Source organism: Myotis davidii, unplaced genomic scaffold (assembly GCF_000327345.1).
Source record: "Myotis davidii unplaced genomic scaffold, ASM32734v1 scaffold1134, whole genome shotgun sequence".
Lineage (NCBI taxonomy): Eukaryota > Metazoa > Chordata > Mammalia > Chiroptera > Vespertilionidae > Myotis > Myotis davidii.
This window is the reverse complement of record NW_006286229.1, coordinates 254,047-276,823: the sequence shown is the minus strand read 5'-3', so window position 1 is coordinate 276,823 and position 22,777 is coordinate 254,047. Positions and strand designations below refer to the sequence as shown.

The following is a 22,777-nucleotide window of genomic DNA, read 5'->3' as shown; positions in this document are numbered from 1 at the left end:
CACTTGCTGGATCCTCTGGAGAGGGGAATGGTTTGCCCCCCCAGCCCCTTTTATACCTGTTTTTGTGTGGAAGGCAGTGCTCATGGACCGGGCAGGCCTTAATAGAAGGGAGTTTTCTACCTTTTTCCTTTTTGTGATTTCCTGGACAAGCCTCCCTTAAAAGCTCCTTGGCTTTGGACAGGGTCTTCTGGCAGGATGCATATTTGGGGATACCTAGGGGAAGTGACCTGTTGGTATTAAACCTCATGAGTGCTTTCTGACTTTACTCTGAGGGGTTTAAAAAGTTTTTTGTTTTTGTTTTTTAGATTTTTAAGGTTTTGATTGCTTGGGAGAAAGCTTAAGACTTTCTGAGGGTTAGGGTGTGTTTTGTGGGATGGGATAGGAATTAGGTACCACAGACTTGGAAAAGGAAAAGGTAAGGAAAACTTTGTTTCACTTTTGTCAAGAACCAAAAACTGCAAAGGAAACAGTCCCTTAATTTATAATATGATAGCCAGGCAAAATCTCACACCAGAAACACTCGTTTAAAAACATTTCTAATGTCATCTCCCTAGAAATGCAAGTTAACATTGAGGGAAGTCTTTTAAGAGGCAGACACTCATTCTGTTCATTCAACCAACATGTATTTGGAGTTCTCTATGTGCCAAGAGTCATGCTAGCTATTGGAATACAAGTAAGACAGATTTCCTCTCCCCGAGGAGCTCACGGTCTAGCGAGGAGGACAGGGAAGAAGTTACAGTACAAGAACTCTGGTGCGGTATGCACAGAGGCAGTGGACATACCCTGGTCATGTCTCCCTGGTTTCCAAAGAGAAGCTCTGTTGGACGGGAGAGGGGTGAGCAGCGTGAACACCGCAGGCTCAGAAAGAGCTGAAGGGGTGTCAGCGGTAGTTTTCCCTGAAGGACGGGTGAATGAGAGATGGGCAGTTATGCTAACAGTGGAGAAAGGCAGGTAACATGGTTGGGAACACCTGCTCTCACTTGCTCCTCGGCTGGTTTCTCCTCCTTGGACCCTTCTTGAGCTGCCAAGTCAGAAATCTGTCAGCTTGTCCCTTATCCTGTTCCCTCCATCAGCCATTCCTCTGGGTCATAGGTCCTTAATGCTTACCCAGTTGTCCACTCTTCCACCATCCTTAGTTCAAACTACTGCCATCTCTTCCTTAGATTTTCATGAGAGTTTTTAGGTGGGGAAGTTGGGCATGCCCAAACTTGATCTTACAACCTTCCCCCACCAAACCTGTTTCTTCCTCAGACGTCTCCATCTCCATGAATCACACCCAGTGGAAAATCTAGACAGCACCTTGGACACATCTCTTTTTCTTACCCCCATATCCATTATTCAAGTCCTATTGATTTTATCTCCTAAAAATCTTTTAAATCTCTTTATTTATTGGGGTGACATTGGTTAATAGGATCTTACATGTCATGTTTCCCATTGACACTGATAGCTCCCCAGTCCATGCCACCACCATTACTTGCCTAGAACTACCACAGTTAGTCAAACTGGTCTTCCTGCTTCAACTCCTTGCTGACGCCTATACCTCTGCATACTCCACCCAACAGTTAGAGTGATCTTTCCAGAATGTAACTGTTATTACTCCTCCCCCCCCCAACACACACACACACACACACACACACACACACACACACACACACACACACACACACACACACTTCCATCTTTCAATAGCTTCTTGTTGCTTTCAGAATAGGACCACTATGTTTAGATAGCCTCAAGGTCCGACTTCCCTCTCTAGCCTCTTTCTGTGCCTCTCCCTCCCCTTCCTTAAACCTTGTGCTACCTGTTACCCTTGTGTCAGTTCCTCAAGTCTTTTTTCTTTCTTCTTCTTTTTTTAAAATATTTTATTGATTTTTTACAGAGAGGAAGGGAGAAGGATAGAGAGTCAGAAACATTGATGAGAGAGAAACATCGATCAGCTGCCTCCTGCACACTCCCCACTGGGGATGTGCCCGCAACCAAGGTACATGCCCTTGACCAGAATCGAACCTGGGACCCTTGAGTCCGTAGGGTGATGCTCTGTCCACTGAGCCAAACCAGTCAGGGCTTTTTTCTTTTTTAAATGGATTTTATTCTTTTTGAAAAAATATTTTTGCTTGATTTTCAGAGAAAGAGGAAGGGAGAGGGCTTTTAAAAATAGAGAGAGAGAGAGAGAGAGACGAAGGGATAGAGAAACATTGATTTGTTGTTCCACTTAGCATTCATTGGTTGATTTTTATTTTATTTATTTATTTAGTTATTTTCAATCTTTATTGTTGAAAGTATTACATATGTCCCTTTTTTTCCCCCATTGACCTTTCCCACACCGCACCCCTCCTTATTTTCATTTAAAAAAATTTTTTTTAAATTGATTTCAGAGAGGAAAGGAGAGAGAGATAGAAATATTAATGATGAGAGAGAATCATTGATTAGCTGCCTTGTGCATGTCCCTCAATGAGGATCAAACATGTGCCCTGACCAGGAATTGAGCCATGACCTCCTGGTTCATAGGTAGATCTCAACCGCTGAGCAATACAGGCTGGGCCATTGGTTGATTTAAAAAAATTTTTTATTTATTGATTTGAGAGAGAGAGAAACATTGATTTGTTGTTCCACCTATTTATCCATTCACCAGTTGATTCGTGTATGTGCTGTGACCAGGGATGGAACCTGCAACCTTGGCATATCAGGATGATGCTCTAACCAACTGAGCTACCAGGCCAGGGCCTCAGGTCTATCTTGATGTTTCCTCTGTGGAGCCTTCACACAGGCCATGCTCTGTGCCTTAAATCCTGTGCCAGCTGGCTCATGCATACACATCCTGTAGTGCTCAGCCTTCCAAGGGAAGCCTCCTTGACACTGCCACCCCAGGCTAGCTTAGGCTCTCCTAGTGTATACACAAATGTGCTGGCTGGTTTCATTTTAAATTTGTTACTAACCTCAGGTGCATCCTTAAGTGCTACCCAGCTAGCCTATTGCACCTCCCTCGTTCACTTATTCACCTCTCCTAAACATCTGGTTCTTACCTTCTTGCCCTTCAAACCTCCAAATGCTTCCTCCCCTGTCTTCACTCTCAGCTGATGACTTTGTTTCCTATCTCTTCTGATTGCTTCTATTTTCTCATAGGAAAAGTCCACATGATCTACTCACCTACCTGTATCTGGGTCTGTATGTGCTACCTTCTCTCCTGTTGTGTGTGTACCATGAATGACTGTTATGCTCTTAGCTAAGGTCAAGCTCTCCACTTTTCAGGAGACACCAAACCTTCTCATCTATTCTAAGATATTGTTCCAGTAACACTTCTCCATCCACATCTCTCATGAATTATCAGATTTTCCTTCTCTCTGGTTCATTCTGTGTGTGTGTGTGTGTGTGTGTATAATGTACAAAATATATTGTGATTTCTCCTATTTCAGAAAAACTCTAGATTCTACATATCCCTCCAGGCACTACCCCATTTCTCTTCTATAACAAAATTCCTCAAGAATTAATATTCCCTGTCTGTAGTTCCCCTCTTGCTATTATTTCCTCAGTCCATTTTGAGACACCCCCTCCGTGCCCCATCCATGCAAGCTGCTCTAGTCAAAGCTGTGAGCCTCATTCCCAACTCCATGCAGTTAAACACAGGAGTCAGTTATGAGCCCACCTTTCTTAACTTTGCAGCATTTGACTCTTCTTCCTCCTTGAAGCACTTCCTTTGGTTTCCAGGGCACCACTCTTCTAGTTTCTGCCCACCTCACGGGTATTCTTTTCCATTCTTTTTTGTTGGTTCCTTTTCAGCTGATAATTTGAGTGTCCCAGGGCTCAGGAGAAGTGCTGTGAGCCCTTCCCTGTTCTGCCTGCTCTCACTCCCAAGCAATCCTATCATGTCATGTCTTTAAATACCTTTCTATGCTGATGACTCTCTGGCCCATGTCTACCTTGTTCAGACTTGTTTGTGTAATCTCTTCTCCTGGGGTATCATGTGCTTGTCTGATGGACATCTTAAATTTAATGTGTCTAGAAACAGACTCATGATCTTCCTGCCCAATCCTACAATCTTGCTCATCTAAATGAATGGCAATTCAGTCTTCTAGTTGGTCAGGCTAAACATCTTAGTATGAGGCTCAATTTCTCTTTCTCTCTCTCTCTCTCTCGTATTTCATATCTAATCTGTCAGAAAATTCTGTTGACTATCTTTAAAATATATTCAGGATCCGACCACTTGTTAGACATTGCTACTGCCCTGGTTCAAACCATGATCATCATTGCATCTGACCTGCCACTCTGCCGTCTTTTCTCACCCCAGCAGCCAGAGTAGTCCTTTAAAAGCATAACTCAGTGTATTTCCTTCTTCCATTTAAAATTATCCAGTAGCCTCCTATCTCAGCCAGAGTGAAAGCCAGATTTCTTACAGTCTCCTGAAAAGGCCCTGTTTAGAATCCGGCCCCCACTTTTTTCTCCCTCACTTACTCTGCTCCAGCCCCTGGCCTTCCTGCTGCTCCTCAGGCCTGCCAGGCACCTCCTGCCTCAAGGTATTTGCACTCTGTGGTCCCTCATTTGGTACATTTTAGCCTGAGAGATCCATGTGGTTTGGTCCGTCACTTCCATCTTTCTTTGCCCAAATGCATCTCTTCAGTAAGACTTTCCCTAACCATCCCTTTGAAAACTACATTCCCTGCCTGTCCCACAAGCAGCTGTTATTCTCCTCCCCTGCTTGATGCGTCCTTCACCACAGCACTCACTACCATCTCATGTGCAGTGTATTTTATGTTTTGTTTGTTGTCTATTTCTTGCCACTAGACCAGCCGTGGGCAAACTACGGCCCGCGGGCTGGATCCGGCCTGTTTGAAATGAATAAAACTATTGGAAAAAACCCCCGTACCCTTTTATGTAATGATGTTTACTTTGAATTTATATTAGTTCACACGAACACTCCATCCATGCTTTTGTTCCGGCCCTCCGGTCCAGTTTAAGAACCCATTGTGGCCCTTGAGTCAAAAAGTTTGCCCACCCCTGCACTAGACTGTAAGCTCCATCAGTGGGGTTCTTGATTGGTTTACTGCTGTGTTTGCAGCACCTGGCATACACGCACATAATCAACATAAATGAATGAATGAATTCTTAATACTTGCTGTTTCTATAATGGTCATCACGGTTATGATTAAAGAGTCTTACTGTACTTAGTGTGTCTCTACCTCTAGGAAGACTGAGGTTTTGTCTTGCTCACCGCTGTATCCCCAGAACTTAGATGCTCGATACATATATTTATTGCATGAATGAAGCTTTCTGAGATGCTAGTTTGATTATCTGCACCCCCCTACTTCTATATTTAAAATCTATTGCGCTGCCCTAGCTGGTTTGGCTCAGTGGATAGAGTGTCGACCTGCAGACTGAAGGGTCCTGAGTTCGATTCCGGTCAAGGGCACATCACATGCCCGGGATGCAGGCTCTATCCCCAGTAGGGGGTGTGCAGGAGGCAGCCGATCAGTGATTCTCATTATTGATGTTTCTATCTCTCTCCCTCTCCCTTCCTCTCTGAAATCAATAAAAATATATTTTTTAAAAAACAACAACAACAAAAAACCCCCATTGCCCTTAGGATCAAGACTGAATCTCCTTAGCATGTCATCATTTTTCTCTTTACTCTCATGTCTTGACACTTTTCTCCTCTCTTCCACATTATCTAAGATCCAGCCTTCCTTGAATACTCCATGCTCTCACCCCCAGGCCTTTGTACTCTCAGTTCTCTGCGTGGAAAGCTCCACCTGACTTGTCCTTTAAGGCTCACTGAGGGCACGTCTTCTGGGAAGCTTTCCAGACCTCTGAAGCTGGTCCGAGGCAGTAGGGGGTGGGTGCAGCTTAGTGCTCCAGCTTAGTGCTACCCAGGCTTCTGCTGACATATGATTGTTGTGTTTTGAGCAGAGAGGTTGAAGATTAGCTCAGAGAGAATGTTGATGTTGTAGAATGTAGAGTAATGAGAATGGCGGTGGGTAAGGTGGAGGTTAGTGCAACTGAAGCCAAAGGGTGGACTTCGACTGTCAAGACATTGTCCTCCAGGCTCTGAGGCCTCTGGACCTTCTGGGCAGGAGCCGAGACCCCTTTGTTGGTCCTTCTGACTTTCATTTCTCCTCCTTCCTCTCTCTCTCAGGGGGGGATGTTACCATCACTGACCTGCCCCTGGCCCTAGAACAGATCCAGGGCAACGTCCAGGCCAACGTGCCAGCTGGAGGCCGGGCCCAGGTCCGCGCTTTGTCCTGGGGGATTGACCAGCATGTCTTCCCTGGCGACTATGACCTGGTGCTGGGGGCTGATATTGTGTATCTGGAGTCCACCTTCCCACTGCTGCTGGGGACACTCCAACACCTGTGCGGGCCGCATGGCACCATCTATCTGGCCTCCAAGATGAGAGAGGAGCATGGGACAGAGAGCTTCTTTCAGTACCTCCTGCCCCAGCATTTCCAACTGGAACTGGCCCAGCGGGATGAGGATGAGAATGTCAACATCTATAGGGCCAGGCACAGGGAACGAAGACCGGTTTGATGTCATCCTTCTGCTTCTCCGGACCCCTTGTCCTAATGAAGGAACTGCCACATCTCCAAAGCCAGAAACATAAGGACCAAAAAGGATGGATTTCCCTTGCCTCTCTCCCTCCTCCTTCCTTCTTAGTTTCCCCAGGTACTCTTGGGCAGGTACAGGGAGGTGCCTGCTGGCTAAGAATCCTAGAGCCCTAGCAGCGCTGGATTAGAGCACAAAGGACGTTCCTAGCTCTTGTTCCCAGCAAAGGATGATGATGGGAGGGTATCCAGGGTTTTGAGGGGTAGAGGAGGTAAATGATATGTGAGAACAGTGGCTGCAGAGAGACTGTCACTGATCACGTCCAGTCCTGCTCTTGTCTTTTTATACAGAATATATGTATTTGGCCAGATTCTACTGGAATTTTTTTTTTAAGGGAAAGAAACACGAGCATTAAAGATCTCTTCTACATCCAAAGAACTCAGGCTTTTGTTGGGGTGCGGGGAAGTAAGACCACCCACTTCTTGCTTCTAGAGATAGTCTGGTGGGACCATGGCTCTAACTGGGTCAGGTCCTCCCAGTCCTGGAGCTGGGGATAGGAAGCACAGCTGTCCTTTGGCCTGTACCTTCTTCATTCTTTTTTGGAGTCGGGGTCCTGATCGCTAAGTACTTGGTTCTTCTCTTTATTTTTCTGTAGGTGTCTAAACCCTGTCAGTCCTTCCTTCCTAATGTGTTTTGCCTTCATCTCTTTTCTCTTCCCACTGTGGTAACTCTGGGGCTATCCTTACTCCTCAGGCCACATATCACTTCCTCTGGCCTCCTGGCCTCCAACTTTTCCAAAAGCATCCCTGATTTGCTTCTGCTGCTGCCTACAGAAGCAAGAGTAAGCGCCTCTGCTTGGTACTCAGTCTATCCTACTTAATCCCAAATCACCCTCGACTTCATTTCCTGCTTGTTTCCAAATGTATTGCAACCTCGGGCCAAAAGTCTTCTCTTTGTTCCGTAAATCCACACCAAGCTTCCCTGACTCCTTTCTTCATTCTCTTCGATGATTCCTTCCCTGGCAGGGCTATTTCTATCGGTCAAAATCTTCGCTACTCTTAGCCTCTATCCTGAAAAAAAGCTCTTCCTGAGCCCTCTGTTGGGATGTGATTTCTTTCTCCTTTGACACCCTAACTGTTCATCTTATGAGACTTACCTTGTCTTGGGTGGTCATGTGTCTGCTCCCTATTTTCTCACCGTTAAGATAGATTGCGTGGGAGGGTAGGGCTGTAGTTTATTACTCTAATTCCCTGAAGCCTAGCATAGTTCCTGGCACACATATTTATTTAGTGTTCAATAAATATTTTGCTTATTCAAAAAATATTTATTGAGTTTGTTGAAGGGACCATGCCCCTACCTTTCCCAGGTGACCTCTGGCAAATTTCTGAACCCACCCACCTACCTCACAATTTTGTCTTGATTCATAAATGGATACTGAATATGAAAGAGCATTGGAAATAAAGAAACAAAGTGTTACCACATGTCTTGTATTGTTACTTTGTGACGGCTTTGTCTCATGGTTTCCTATTTCACCTGGGGATAGCAATTCCGTTCTGAAAAGTCATCTCAGTAAGCCCAGTGGGGGAGGCGAGGGTGCGCCCTCCGGCCAGCAGGTGGCGGCATCCCGTTAGGCACATCCCGGCGGAGAGGTTTGGCCCGGCCGCCACGCCGTAGGTCCGTGGCCTCATCAGTGCGCCAGACCCGCAGCAACGTGCGGCGCCGGAGAGATGTTGCTGCTGCGGTCGCTGCGCCACTGTCTGGTCGCGCGGACCGGGAGCTGTCCGGTGAGGAGTCTTGGTCTCTCGAGTACCCTACCTCCGACCCCCTTTCAGACTGCACCCCACCCTTTCCCCCACCTCCTGGCCTCTTCGCGGTCCAGCTTCCGCCCCTGCCTTCCTCCCTCCCCGGGCCCCAGTCCCTCCCCAGGTCACCTCGCTGCGGACGTGCTTTCGGCCCCCGCAACACCTCGCCGAGTTCTGCTTCTCACCCCTTTTTCGTGCCCCTTCCGCTTCAGTCGCCGCAGCCATGGCACACCTTTCACGCGGGGCACTGGCTGTCCTCGGCCTCCAGGAAGGATCTGCTCATGAAGTTGCGGCGGAAAACGGGCTATTCCTTTGTGAACTGCAAGAAAGCCCTGGAGACTTGCGGCGGGGATCTCAGACAGGTGTGCGGGGGGCGGGCACGGGACCGGGAGGGGCCTGGGGCGGAGGTCCGTCTCTCCGAGCGGTCGCGCCGGGGAGCGTGGAAGTCAGACTTCTGCCCAGCGACTCCTAACGCCGACCTCTGGATAGGATTCTGACTTAAGTGACGGCCTCAGCCGTTGACTCCGTCCTGTTGGGAAGCAATTGATTCAGGATCCCAGGCTTAACAAATCTTACATCTTGCAAACGGCAGTGCTGCTTCCTGCTGCTGAGAGCTGAAAGGGCTTGTGTGAGTCAGACGGACCGGATCGATGTTTCTCTCTCATCGACGTTTCTCACTCTCTATCCCTCTCCCTTCCTCTCTGTAAAAAATAAATAAAATATATTTTTAAAAAAATCCTGGTGCCCTCACGCTACCTCTGTGACCCTGGACATCTCACTTAATCTTTCAGAGTTGCGTTGTTCTTGTGTACATACACAGTGAAAATACTACTATCCGCCCCATAGGGTCGTGGTGAGGATTGGTTTATCCAAAGCACCAGGCACAATGCTGGGTGTTTGGCATGTAGCCATAGACTGCCATACTCCAGTTTCTCTTATGGGATCGAAGGGAAGCAGGGGGAGTCAGGGGACCTGAACATAGTTTAGAGCCCCGTTCAGTTCTAAATTGTGTGACTTTGTCATCTGCCCCTTTCCTCTTCAATTTGTAGGCAGAGAGCTGGCTTCATGAGCAGGCCCAGAAGGAGGGCTGGGGCAAAGCTGCCAAGCTCCATGGGAGGAAGACTAAAGAAGGTCTGATCGGGCTGCTGCAGGAAGGAAACTCGACTGTGTTAGTTGAGGTGAGATGTCCAGAATTCCAAATACCAGGAACAACTGCCCCTTCAGTGTACGGCTTTGTGGTAGACTTGGCATTCTGAAAGAATAGGTGTTTGAGAGCCGCAAAGGGTAGTTGAGTTGAACCCATGAGATCACAGTCATTAGCTGTATATTCATTTAAGTATAGAAATGTGAAGGTGTGTCAATGAGAAAAGACCTAGCAGTCTAGAATATTACTCCTAAATGTCAGTCTGGTGTAGCCTTATACCTTTTCACTGATGGTTTCCTGGAACAGTTTGATTTTAAAGCTAGGAATTATATTAATTAGTTGATGGATAGAGAGTAGCTGTTTTAGAATTTGGGGGCCACAATTAGTGAAGAATCAGATTTGGATTAGAGTGGGATTAGAGTTTAGAGTGAGAAGGAGATAAATAAGCTGATAACAAAACTGGTTTGTAGTTGGGGAGGCTGGAGAGTCAGTTGATGAAGGCACGCAGCCACAGGCGAGTGAGTCTTTTGGGGACATTGTGGACCATCTCCTGAATGTGCAAGTCATTGCTAACTAAGGGATGCGGCAGGAATCACTTATTCAGCTTTTGGCCTCAGCTAGGAGAGGAACTGCAGATTTAAAGTTCTGGGGTCATTTATTTTTGCTTTGTTGAGTCTGCAGCTTGTTTTGTCAATACCTTGTTTACTCTCCAACCTTAAGGCACTTGTGGAAACTAACAGTAAATAGCTTATACAGCAACATCCATTTGTTCCTACAGGTAAACTGTGAGACAGATTTCGTTGCAAGAAATCTAAAATTTCAACAGTTGGTCCAGCAAGTAGCCCTGGGAACCATGTTGCATTGTCAGAGCCTAAAGGATCAACTCTCCACTTACAGTAAGGTGAGTTTTGGGGTCTCCAGTGTGTTGTCTCCAATGTGTTGTCTCCAACACACTGGATTTGTCCCATTCCACCTCCCCTCTTTAGAGTCTTCGTTGTTTACTTTTTCAGACAGTCTCATGTCTCCCTTCTTGTCTCTGCTTAAATGTTATCTCTTTGGAGAGGTGTACCTTCCTCCTGTGGTCTGTCCACTTAACTTATTTCATTAACATTTTTTTGTTATAGTGCTTATGTTTTACATTTTTATTTACACAAGCTTCGTGGGGCAGGGGAGTTGTCTTTTCACTACTGTGTCTGGTGAAAGAGAAGTGGGCCCAGCATTTAGCTGAGGCTCAGTGAGTCTGTGTTGAATGAATGAATGAATGAATGCCAGTGGGGGGGGAGTCAGTCAAATCAGGTGCAGATTTGTATTCAGAAATCTGACCTGAGGAAGGGATTCTTAAATAAAGATATTGGAGCTCTGGCCTGTGTGGCTCGATGGGTTGGACGTCGTCCCATGCACCAAGACGTTGGTTACAGGCTCAATTCCTGGTCAGGGCACATGCTTGTCCGCTTGATTCCTGGTAGGGGACGTGCAAGAGGCAGCAGATTGATGTTCCACTCTCACACCAATGTTTCTGTAAATACTTACTCTTTTCCTTTCCCTTCCTCTCTGTATAAAACAAAACAAAACAAACAAAAGATATTGGAGAAGGCATAATTTAGAAGGATAAGGTTATTTTTGTTCATAGAAGGATCAAGGAAGGAATGATATATTTGCCTTTGATTCAAGCTTGTTTAAAGCCTTTGATTCAAGGCAAAAATAAATCGACTGGTTGCACAATTTTTAAAAAATTCAGTACTACCATTTTTCTCTTCCTATTTGTCCTTTTCTTGAGATCTCATGGTAAATGCTGATTGTTGCTGGCATTAAATAGTCACATTATACAGAAAATTGCATTGAGATTATTTTTTAGAATTGTATTGAGTAGATGATTCACTTGAACTATAAATTCTAATCTTGACTGTGCCATTGGTTCTATTTGTAACCCTGAGCCATTCATTTACTTTGCTGTGTTTCTGTTTCCTTATCTGTAATAAGAGACTTTGGTTCCTTCAGCTTTATTTCCTTTTTTCCACTTTTGGTCTTTAATTTTTAAAACTTTTATTTTGAAAAAAAATTCAAGCTTACAGAAAAGTTGTCAGTATCCTACAGTAAACTATGGTGGGTTTATTTTTTTGTTTTTTTTTTAAATATATTTTATTGATTTTTTACAGAGAGGAAGGGAGAGAGATAGCGAGTCAGAAACATCGATGAGAGAGAAACATCGATCAGCTGCCTCTTGCACATCCCCTACTGGGGATGTGCCCGCAACCCAGGTACATGCCCTTGACTGGAATCGAACCTGGGACCTTTCAGTCCGCAGGCTCACGCTCTATCCACTGAGCCAAACCGGTTTCGGCTATGGTGGGTTTTTATCCAGAGTCACCATTTGTTAACATTTTGCCTCATTTGCTTTATCAGTTTGTATATATCTATTGTTACCAACGTGATTTTTATTTATATATTTATTTTTATTTTTAAAAATATATTTTATTGCTTTTTTACAGAGAAGAAGGGAGAGGGATAGAGAGTTAGAAACATCGATGAGAGAGATCAATCAGCTGCTTCCTGCACGACCCCACTGGGGATGTGCTCGCAACCAAGGTAGAGCCAAACCAGTCAGGGCATCCAACGCGATTTTTAGTTATCATGTCTGTTCAGTTTCCTTTCTTTATCTTTCATTACATTTCCACTTTCTTTTTAAATATATTTTTATTGATTTCAGAGAGAAAGGGAGAGGGAGAGAGAGAGAGAGAGAGAGAAATACCAATCATGAGAGAGAATCACTGATCGGCTGCCTCCTGCATGTCCCACACTGGGGATTGAGCCCCACCCCAAGGCATGTGCCCTGACCGGGAATCGAACAGTGACCTCCTGGTTCATAGGTCAATGCTCAACCCCTGAGCCTGGGGATTGAGCCCCACTCCAGGCATGTGCTCTGACCGAGAATTGAACTGTGACCTCTTGGTTCATGGGTCAACGCTCAACCACTGAGCAACACTAGCCAGACTACATTGACATTTTTGAAGAGTACAGGACAGTTTTGTAGAATGTCCTTCAATTTGGGTTTGATGTTTCTTCTTATTTAGACTCACAATATGGATTTTTTTGTAGGAATAGTAAATAAATTATCCTGTATTTTTCTCAGAACATATCAGGAGGTACATAATAACTGTTGGTCCCATTACTGATGCTAATTTTGATCTCTTGGTTAAGATAGTTTCTGCCAGATTTCTCCACTGTGAAGTTACTGTGTTCCTCTTTGTAATTAACAACTTATCTGTATGGGAAATTCCTTGAGACTGTATAAACATCCAGCTTCCAAAAAACTTTAGCCTGGCTGCGAGCGTTGACCTATGAACCAGGAGATCATGGTTCGATTCCTGATTGGGGCATATTCCCGGATTGCGGGCTCGATCTCCAGTGTGGGACGTGCAGGAGGTAGCCAGTCAATGATTCCCTGTCATCATTGATGTTTCTGTCTCCCTTCCCTTCTCCCTCCCTCTCTGAAATAAATAAAAATATATTTAAAACAACAACACACACAAAAAAACTTTTGCCTAATAGTTTTAGCATCCATTGATGATTCTTGGCAGATCAGTTATTACTATGATAGTTGCATAAGGGTAATTTTTTTTAACTTATAATTTGTTTTATATATATTAATTTTGTTGACATTCTACTGTAAGAAACTTATCCCTTTGTTTAGTGTAACATTGATTCATGGATTCTTACTTTATACAGCAAGCTACAATTCATTGTATAATTCTTTATTTGTACGTTTACTTTTGGTGGATTCCATGCCTGCTAACACATTTCAGATCTCTGAGTGGTTCTGCAGTAAGGAAATCTGTTTAATCCAGCATTCCCCAAGCATCTTTGATCATAGCAGTTATTAGATCCAATCAAATATGAAAATCTGTAATTAGAAAAATATTGTTCTGTTATGGTTCCATCCCTTTGCTAGAAATTTGCTTAGTGTTATTTACCTCTCAAAAAAAAAAGGCAAGTTTAGACTTTAGAAAAGTTTGAATAGCACTGTAAATATGCCTGGAGGTTAAAATGTTTGAAAGGTTAAAAACATTCTCAAAAGAATTTGGGTGTCTCGGCATTTGATAGCAGAGTGGGGAATTCGAAATGTAAATCAAGAGGGTTTTTAAAGCATTATTTATTTTGATGCTCAAATTATTCCTGGATTTGGCCAGTGCAAGGCAAACCTGTGCAGGCTGGCTCCATTGCCTTGATATATCCTCATTTTATGAGTGTTTCTTTACTTTTTTTGGCATACAAGATATTCTGGACTTATGTCATGCTTTCCTTGCTCCAAACATGGAATTGTTTACTTCTCTAAGGAATCCTGATCCCTTTTACTGGTCTTATACGCCGGCAAATACGGTATATTTATTTCTACTGAGATGTCATTGCTTCTCCGTTCTTTTAGCAGATGGGGAATGGTTTTGAGAAACCAAGATCTAGGTATATTTATTTCGACTGAGATGTCATTGCTTCTCTGTTCTTTTAGCAGACAGGATGTGTGTGTGTGTGTGTGTAGATTAGAATTTATACTTCAATTCTAGTCCTGCACCACAGGGTTCTTCCTTTTCTTCCCCCATTCTGTCTTTTATGTTCCCTTTCTCATAGTGAGTACATTGGCTCCTAGCAACTTTGATATATTTACTTATTTACTCGATGTTACAATACACACCAAATTGTTCCAGAGTTACTATACCTGACCACTGCAAATAACAAACTAGCTAAGGAGTTCAAGATTTCTTTGATGTTCTTTTTATCTTTACATTGAAGTTATGTGGTCAAAGAACTGTATTGAAAGTTACTTGGAGCGCGCGCGCGCGCACGCACACACACACACACACACACACACACACCCCCGTGAGGTTATGTTGTTCATTTGAAATACAGTTAGTCTTATGTTTCCTTTTAATCAATTTTCATTTTCACTCCAAAACCTTGTTAATTTAATTTTTGAATGTGTAACACATTAACAAGGTTCTGAAAGTTAAAATTATGATACACACACACACACACACCCCTTACTGCCTCTTGTCTCCTTTCTACCCCATTTCCTATCCACTCCTATAGATAACCAGATTTATTGGTTTATGGTTATCCTTTATGTCTTTTCACAAAAATAAGCATATTTATACAAATACCTCTTACACACCTTGGCTGGTTTGTCTCAGTCGATAGAGTGTCGGCCTGCAGACTAAAGGGTCCTGGGTTCGATTCTGGTCAAGGGCACATGGTTGCAGGCTCAATCCCCAGTAGGGGGCGTGCAGGAGGCAGCCAATCAATGATTCTTTCATCACTGATGTTTCTCTCCCTCTTCCTTTCTGAAATCAATTAAAAAAAAAAATATATATATATATAATTTAAAAAACAACAAAAAATACCTTTTATACAGCTAGTGGTATAATTTGTATATGCTCTTTAAATTTATTTTTTTCATTTAATAGAGCTAGAAATACTGCATAGCAGCTCATGGAGCTCTCCTTTTTTTCTTTTTTCAGTTACAGAGTATACCATTGTATGGCTGAGCTGTGGTTTATTCAACCAGTCTTCTCTTAGGTTTAGGCAATTAGGCTGTTTCCAGTATTTTATTATTAGACATAATTGCTCACTGAATATGTACACTCATATTATTGCAAGTGTATTGCCAGGGTAAATTCCTAGAAATAGGATTGTAGTTTTGTGAGCTATTGTCCAGTTCTCCTCCTTTGAATTTGTACTATTATGCATTAACAATTAACAATCTGCAGGCCTTTTTTTTGTTTTGTTAAACCTCACCCAAGGATATTTTTTCATTGATTTTTTTAGAGAGTGAAAGGTAGGAGGAGAGACAGAGAGAGAGAAGCACGATGTGAGAGACACATCGATTAGTTGCTTCCTGCAGGCACCCCTACTGGTGCCAGGGATTGAGCCTGCAACTGAGGTCCGTACCCTTGACCTGATGGAGCCTGGACTCTTCAGTCCACGGGCCGATGCTCTACCCACTGAGCTAGGACTCACAAACCTTTTAAGCTTTAAAATGTTATGATTGATATGAAAATATTATTCCTGGTATCTAGGAAACTACATTTTAAGAAGTTAGGCCAGCTTGGCCAGTGTGGCTCAGTTGGTTGAGCTTTGTACCATGCACCAAAAGGTTTCCAGCTAGATCCCTGGTAGGGTGTGTACAGGAGGCAGCCAGTTGATGTTCTGCTCTCACATTGATGTTTTTCTCTCTCTCTCTCTCTCTCAAACAAAATATCTTTTTTTTTTTAAAAAAAAAAAAGGGAAAAGGGCCAGAAGACAGGAGTGGGATGGAATTGGGGTCGTGGAGTGATAGAATAAAATATTTATAAAAATGGAACCGTTGTCAATTTTTAACGTCCTTGGCTTAATGAAAATATCAGCTATATTTAGTTGTCTTATAGCATTTTCTGAAAAATAAGCTATATTTGCCTCGTTTTTGGTAATTTGAGCAGCACAAAACTGATTTATGTTTGTTTTGTGTGTGTGTGTGCACTTAGGGCTTCTTGAACTCCTCTGAGCTCTCTGAACTTCCCTTTGGGCCTGAGAGGAAAGGCTCTCTCAAGGATCAGCTGGCCTTAGCAATTGGTGAGTATTTGTAAGGATCTGGAAGCTAGAAATGAAGAACTGGATCTCTTGGTATCTTTGGTATTCCTCCAAATCTAGATGAAGAATTACACGCGCATGTGCCTAAAAGGATCAGATAATATGAATGTGCTCAGTGGATTGTGTGTCAGACATTAGGGAGCAGTAGGACTGAAAAGCTCACCCTCCGCTGAAGAGAAGCATTACCAAGCGCTAGCCAGTTGTTAACCTGGGGGAAATGGGGCTCTGGTGTCATCAGAATTTTAAAGCTTCTTTCAAAGAATTTAGATTTGAATACAAAAATCTCAGTTTTTATCTGTTTGCAATTAATAAAATGATTTTACCACTTGGATGCATCACTGTGCTGACCAAACAAAGCATGTCTTTAGGCAGAGGTGGCCTTGTGACATCTGTTGACTACTCTGGGGAAATGTTACATCAGAGGTCATTTCACCTTCTTTATAAAGGGACCCAGGGAAATTTAGGGCCATCATTTTTAGGAATTTGGTCTCTCCTTTAAAAACATTGGGTCCTGAACTTGTGAAGGTACAGTCTCTCAGAGCCCACGGCTATAGGAACCGGGTCTGGATCATTGTGGTGGGACTGGTGGGGATTTTACCTTCTCCCTAGGTGACCTTGATGGAGGGAGGGAAGTAAGGCTGGGGTTTGAGCTTGCTGGGAATTTATTGCTCATCTTACATTTCCAGTCAAGGCATCAGTTTCTATCAGGTCGTCTTGAAGAATGTATAATGTTTCAGTGAGTCATAGATGAGAAACCAGGCAGACAGCTGTATTTGGAGCTAATTAAGAAATTCTGGAAGAACTAGGTTTTTCAGCTGCTTGTTAATGTCTGGGAATTAACTGTTGGGTAGATATTTTGAGCTGTGTAAGATTCTTTCTCGTTTCTGGATACTCCCTTTTGTGACTTTTATATATAACTTATGGCTAATTCAGGGATATTTATCCAGATCCCTTTGTTTACTCTTTTACCCTTCCCAACCTTTTGGCTTATTTGGACTTCTCTTAGACGGTAAAGCATCCTAAGAGAAAGGGGAAAACTAAAATCCATTTTTGGTTCTCATAAGGGCCTCTTAAAATGTGATTTAAAAAAAAATTTGTTTTAATGAGAGGAAGTTGAAACTGAGATGACACAGGGTTTTGGATTTTCTGGGGCTTTTAGTTGTGGACTTTTCCCTGATACAATGGATAATCAGGAGTTGTCTGTGTCAGTTATGGTGGTATTTGGGAGGGATGGTAATTTGGTGGGAAAAAACACTTAATTGCTTTGGGAGTCAGATCTAAGTTTTAATTCCAGTCTGCCATGTATTAGCCATGGGACCTTGGCTAGTAGGTTACTTAAGCTGCATAAGCCTATGTTTAAAACAGTAGCCAGCATTTGAGTGCTCACTATATAATAAGTGCTTTTATATGTATTATTTATTTCTCCCAATAATCCTGATTTCAGGTTAAGTGGTATCTCCATTTTATACATGAAGCAACTAAGGCTTGATAAATTAGTAAATGGAGTTATATCATTAAGTTACTTTCCTAAGGTCATATAGTTGTTAAGAGGCAGAACTGAGACCTGAGTCCAGGATCTGTGTGACACCATAGCTTATTTAATTTTTTAAAAACAATGTATTTTGCCGAAACCGGTTTGGCTCAGTGGATAGAGCGTCAGCCTGCAGACTGAAAGGTCCCAGGTTCAATTCCGGTCAAGGGCATTTAAAATATATTTTAAAAAAATAAAAACAATGTATTTTATTGATTTTTTACAGAGAGGAAGGGAGAAGGATAGAGAGAGTCAGAAACATCGATGAGAGAGAAACATCGATCAGCTGCCTCCTGCACACTCCCCACTGGGTATGTGCCTGCAACCAAGGTACATGCCCTTGACCGGAATCGAACTTGGGACCCTTGAGTCTGCAGGCCGATGCTCTCCACTGAGCCAAACCGGTTAGGGCCATAGCTTATTTTTTAAGTTTTTATTTTTATTTGTAAATACTGGAGGATATTTTTTTCATTGAATTTTAGAGAGAGTGGGAGGGAGAGAGAGAGGGGGGAGAAGAAAGAGAAACATAGATGTGAAAGAGACACATCGATTGGTTGCCTCATGCATGCACCCCAACTGGGGCTGGGGGTCAAACCTGCAACCCAGGTGTGTCTCCTTGACCCGAATCAAACCCGAGATCCTGCAGTGTGCGGGCCGATGCTCTAACCATTGAGAACACTGGCCAGGGCATAGCCTATGCTTTTAAATTTAGCCTGCCTGGCACATAGTTGGCGCTCCATAAAGGTGCACTCTGTTTTCTCTGCCTCCTCCCTGTACACACTTTTTCCTCTTTAAACTGAAAATGATAGCTCCATCTTACAGCATATCCACAGTATAAATGCCAAAGACTGTCTCCCAAATTTGGCCACCTCTTTGTGTATTTGGTACTACGACAGGCATCATATTCTGGAAGCGTGTTTTTTGTTTTTGCTTTTTTATAGGGAAACTGGGAGAAAACATGACTCTTAAACGAGCTGCATGGGTGAAGGTGCCAAATGGGTTCTATGTTGGCTCTTATGTCCATGGAACAATGCACAGTCCCTCACTCCACAACCTGGTGCTGGGGAAGTACGGGGCCCTGGTCATCTGCGAGATCTCTGAGTGGAAAGCAAACCTGGAAGAACTTGGCCGCCGCCTTGGGCAGCATGTGGTAGGCATGGCCCCTCTCTCTGTTGGCTCCCTGGACGATGAGCCTGGGGGAGAGACAGAAACCAAGATGCTGTCCCAGCCGTACTTGCTGGATCCCTCTATCACATTGGGGCAGTATGTGCAGCCCCAGGGAGTGTCTGTAGTAGACTTTGTGCGGTTTGAATGTGGCGAAGAGGGAGAGGCAGCAGAGGCTGAATAGGTTCCAGAGACTTCAGGCCAGGAGGAAACATTTGTTCTTAGTCCTGGGCTTTATTACAGAAAGCCTCTTCAAACCCAGGATTTGTTTTTCATTTGTGTTTGTAATGAAATTATACATCATGAGTAAAGTTATTAAATAAAATTGTTATATAACAAAGAGAGTAGAATCTTTTCCTTGTTTGTGTAATGCTGGGGTCAGCTTTTGTGTGTCTTAGAAAACAACAAGTGGGCCCTATTGACAGTCTCTGGGAAAATAGGCATCCACGCGCTCCCTTCATAGGTTTATTACGGTGTCCCTAAAGCTTCTCACTCCTCCTGTCTTACTTCTTCTGTGACATGGAAGTCTCTTCGATGCTTTGCACCATGCTCCCATCCTGGAACTTCCCAGTGACATCACTCCTGCCACATGGGTTCTTTTGGAATTGTTGACTCAAACCTAGAGTTTTCTGGAAAATGTGGTTCATTTGTTGATCTCTGTAGTGTGCTTTGAAGGCTCTCTGGTGGTATTCACACTGGTTCTGGCCTCGTTACTGGAATTAATAACACATGATCCTAGTTTTCTGTCGGATAATGGGGTTTTCCTGGACAGCTGTACGGCAGATTTTGGCATTCTTGTGCCAAAAACAGGAATCACAGTGGTCCAGTGATGTAGAGAGCTCACCCAACAGTGCCTCTGTACTTCCCTCATCCTGAGACATTCCTCCCAGCAGTACATCAGATAATCACTAGAATGGGCAAAGCCATAATACTGAACAGAACTCGCATTTGCTCATATAGGTATCTTTATTTGAAAAGTTAAAAGCTCTGGCACATACAGATCTGGGCATTTGGATTTTGGCTTTGGGATATACATGTAATTAACTTCAATGATTTGTGGGTAAATCGGTTTTGGAAATACTGATCTTAAAATTGGAGACAAACTTAGGTTTCTGCCTAAACACTTTAAACTTAGTTGCTGTGTTTTTGTTGTATTACTTTTGGCTTCTCCAGACTCATGTAGTTCTAGTGCTTTCCGCTGAGGCTTTAGCCAGAAGGCCACAAAAATTAAAAAGTGAGTATATAACAACTAAGGAATGCAGGGATGAGAAAAATGGAGAACATGCTGTGATTTGCAGACCCTGTTTTATCTAAATGAAGTAGCTGAATGTTAGGCAACAATTGGTAGATAAATTCTTTCCTGATATTGGCACTATCTGCTCTCTTCTGTGCTCTTGCAGTATGTCTATGCTTGCTTGATTTAGAAAAGCCCCTTTTCTTTCTTCATTTGGAGCTGTTTCCAGCCAGGCAGAGCAGCAAATTGCCCTCTTGTGATGCCAAACACAGAAACAAAGTCCTGTTCAGAGAGGTAATTCTAAGAAAGAAAAGAAAGTTTCTGGTTAAAAGGAAGCATGGCACCTATCAGTGCCAACAGTTTGGGAGAGTGGGGCTAAGAGGGATAGGATCTTGAAGGGGAAGGAGACTGGATTTTAGAAATTCAGTAATAGACTTAAATTATTCACTGGAGAGTTCCTCAGGTTGTAGAGTCCCATCTTGGCCTGTGGAAGAACTGATTAGCTCACTTCTCTCACGGAGTCACCTGGCACCAGTTTCTTGCCAGAGGGACAAGAAATGGGTTATATATTATGTATGATTTCTAGACATTAGGTTTTGGCTACATAGAGAACTAAATGGAGCAATAGTTTTCTTTGCTTTATGCCCATATCTCATTTTTATCCAGACATTTTAAAAAAATTGAGAGAGGAGGGGAGAGAGAGAGAGGCAGACATCGATTCGTTATTCCACTTATTTATGCATTGGTTGATTCTTGTATGTGCCCTGACTGGGGATTGAACCCAAAATCTTGGTGTATGGGGATGATGCTCTAACCAACTGAACCACCATGCCAAGGCCCAGACATTTTCAAATACAAGATCAGGTGGATCTTGTTGAGAGCATAAAATTTTCCTAACATTTATTTGTTGATGTTTAATGAGTATTTCCTATCCAAGTAACATTAATATATGACCTGTGCTTTTAAGAAAGCTGTTGTCTAGTACTCAGGAGTTGGTTAGGTAAGATGTCGTGGAAAATCTAGAGACTCTTCCCAAATCAAATCCTTCAAGGGAGAGAGTAATTCATTTAACCAGAACTAAAGAAGTGCCTACTATTTGTCGGGTACTGTTTTAGGTGGTAAAAAGCTGAGAATGTGATGGTGAACAAGACAGATAAGGCCCTTGCTCTTAAGGAACTACTAGAGGGGGAGACAGACAATACACAGTATAAAGGGACTGGAGGGGTGAGGGAAGCAGTGTTAGGTAGGGTAGTTGGGGATGGCCTTCTTGGGGACATGATATTGGAGCTGAGACCTAAATAATGAGGCGTTGACTTTTTTTCTGGCAGGAGCAATAGCAAGTGTAGAGGCTCAAAGACTGGAATGAACATGTTAGAAGCAAAGCAGCTACGGGCTGAAGGGGGCTAAGTGAAGAGGGTACTGGTGTGTGGGATTAAATCAGAGGGGAGCCCTGGCCAGTTTGGCTCAGTGGGTAGAGCATCAGCCTGTGGACTCAAGGGTCCCGGGTTCGATTCCGGTCAAGGGCATGTGCCTTGGTTGCGGACATACCCCAGTGGGGAGTGTGCAGGGGGAAGCTGATCGATGTTTCTCTCTCAATGATGTTTCTAGCTCTCTGTCCCTCTCCCTTCCTCTCTGGGAAATCAATAAAATATATTTAAAAAAAAAAATCAAAGGGGAGCAGGGAGCAGATTGGGTAGGGCCTTGGATGCCATGGAAAGGACTTTGGTTTCTTTTGTATGTGCAGTAGGAAGCCATTCAAGTGCTTTAAGTAGAACAGTGCCATCTGTTTCAATAGCTCATTGGTTGTCAGGTGGGGAACAGATTGTAGAAATGGGGTAGGGACCAGTTGGGGGACTGTTGTAGTAGGCCATGATGGCTGGACCAGACTGGCAGCAGAGAGGTGGAGAGCAGTGGACAGAGGCTAGCTGATGGATTGATGTGGGAGGTGAGAAAAACATATCAAAGAAGAGCCCTGGAGCCGTAACCAGTTTGGCCCTCGGACTGAAGTGTCCCAAGTTCGATTCAGGTCAAGGGCATCCTTTAGCTCTGATCGGTCTACGTGCCAATTGATGTAAATCTCTCACATTGATGTTTCTCTCTGTGTGTCTCTCCCCCTCCCTTTCACTCTCTAAAAATCAATGGAAACATATCCTCTGGTGAGGATTAACCCCCACCCCCACCCCCCCAAAAAATAAAGAAAATAAAAGAAAGAGCCCGGTAGGGCGGCAGGTGGCTCGCAGCCAGCAATGGAGTCAGTGGGGATGAATAGTTACTTATTAGTGTCAGTTGTTTGGTGGTGGTGGCTGCGGTGACCGAGAAGCGGACGGGATGGCTGGTAATGTGTGCCCCTCCGGGAGAGCAAGAGTGAGAGGACGCAAGAGAACGAGGGAGTCGGGGAGAGAGAGAGAGAAACATTAATCAGTTGCCCCCAGTGCACATCCCCACAGGATCAAACCCATAACCTAGTTATGTGCCCTGACTGGGAATTTAACCCCCACCTTTTGGTGTACAGGATGATGCTCTAACCAGCTGAGCCACACCAGCCAGCTATTTGCCTAAACTGGACTTAAGCTGGCAGCCATTTCTTTGTGGATGTGTCTAAAAATCTAAGGACATCTTATGATGTAATTTGTTACAGAAGGCATAGGATACTAAGAGTCATCAAAGACAAAGTTGGAGGAACTGTGACAACCAAGAATAGCTTAAGGAGCCCTAACCAGTTTGGCTCAGTGGATAGAGCCTCAGCCTGC

At 43.7% G+C, this 22,777-nt stretch overlaps 3 protein-coding genes across 3 annotated transcripts in view; 2 read left to right on the top strand and 1 right to left on the bottom strand.

Moving 5' to 3' along the window:
* Nucleotides 1–928: 928 nt before the first annotated feature.
* Nucleotides 929–8,015, top strand: METTL21B (methyltransferase like 21B). The gene is made up of 2 exons (XM_006757364.2): nt 929–951; nt 5,997–8,015. Exons 1-2 carry the CDS (start codon nt 929–931, stop codon nt 6,517–6,519), a joined length of 546 nt encoding a protein of 181 aa, XP_006757427.1. The 3' UTR covers nt 6,520–8,015.
* A 96-nt stretch (nt 8,016–8,111) lies between these two features.
* Nucleotides 8,112–19,147, top strand: TSFM (Ts translation elongation factor, mitochondrial). The gene is made up of 6 exons (XM_015559769.1): nt 8,112–8,318; nt 8,549–8,698; nt 9,386–9,514; nt 10,259–10,381; nt 15,993–16,080; nt 18,571–19,147. Exons 1-6 carry the CDS (start codon nt 8,262–8,264, stop codon nt 18,975–18,977), a joined length of 954 nt encoding a protein of 317 aa, XP_015415255.1. The 5' UTR covers nt 8,112–8,261; the 3' UTR covers nt 18,978–19,147.
* A 593-nt stretch (nt 19,148–19,740) lies between these two features.
* Nucleotides 19,741–22,777, bottom strand: part of AVIL (advillin) — a 17,975-nt gene continuing 14,938 nt past the window's right edge. The window contains exon 20 of the mRNA XM_006757363.2: nt 19,741–20,327. Within this exon, the coding sequence (XP_006757426.1) occupies nt 20,214–20,327 (114 nt within the window). The 3' untranslated portion in view covers nt 19,741–20,213. The remainder of the gene's footprint in view (nt 20,328–22,777) is intronic.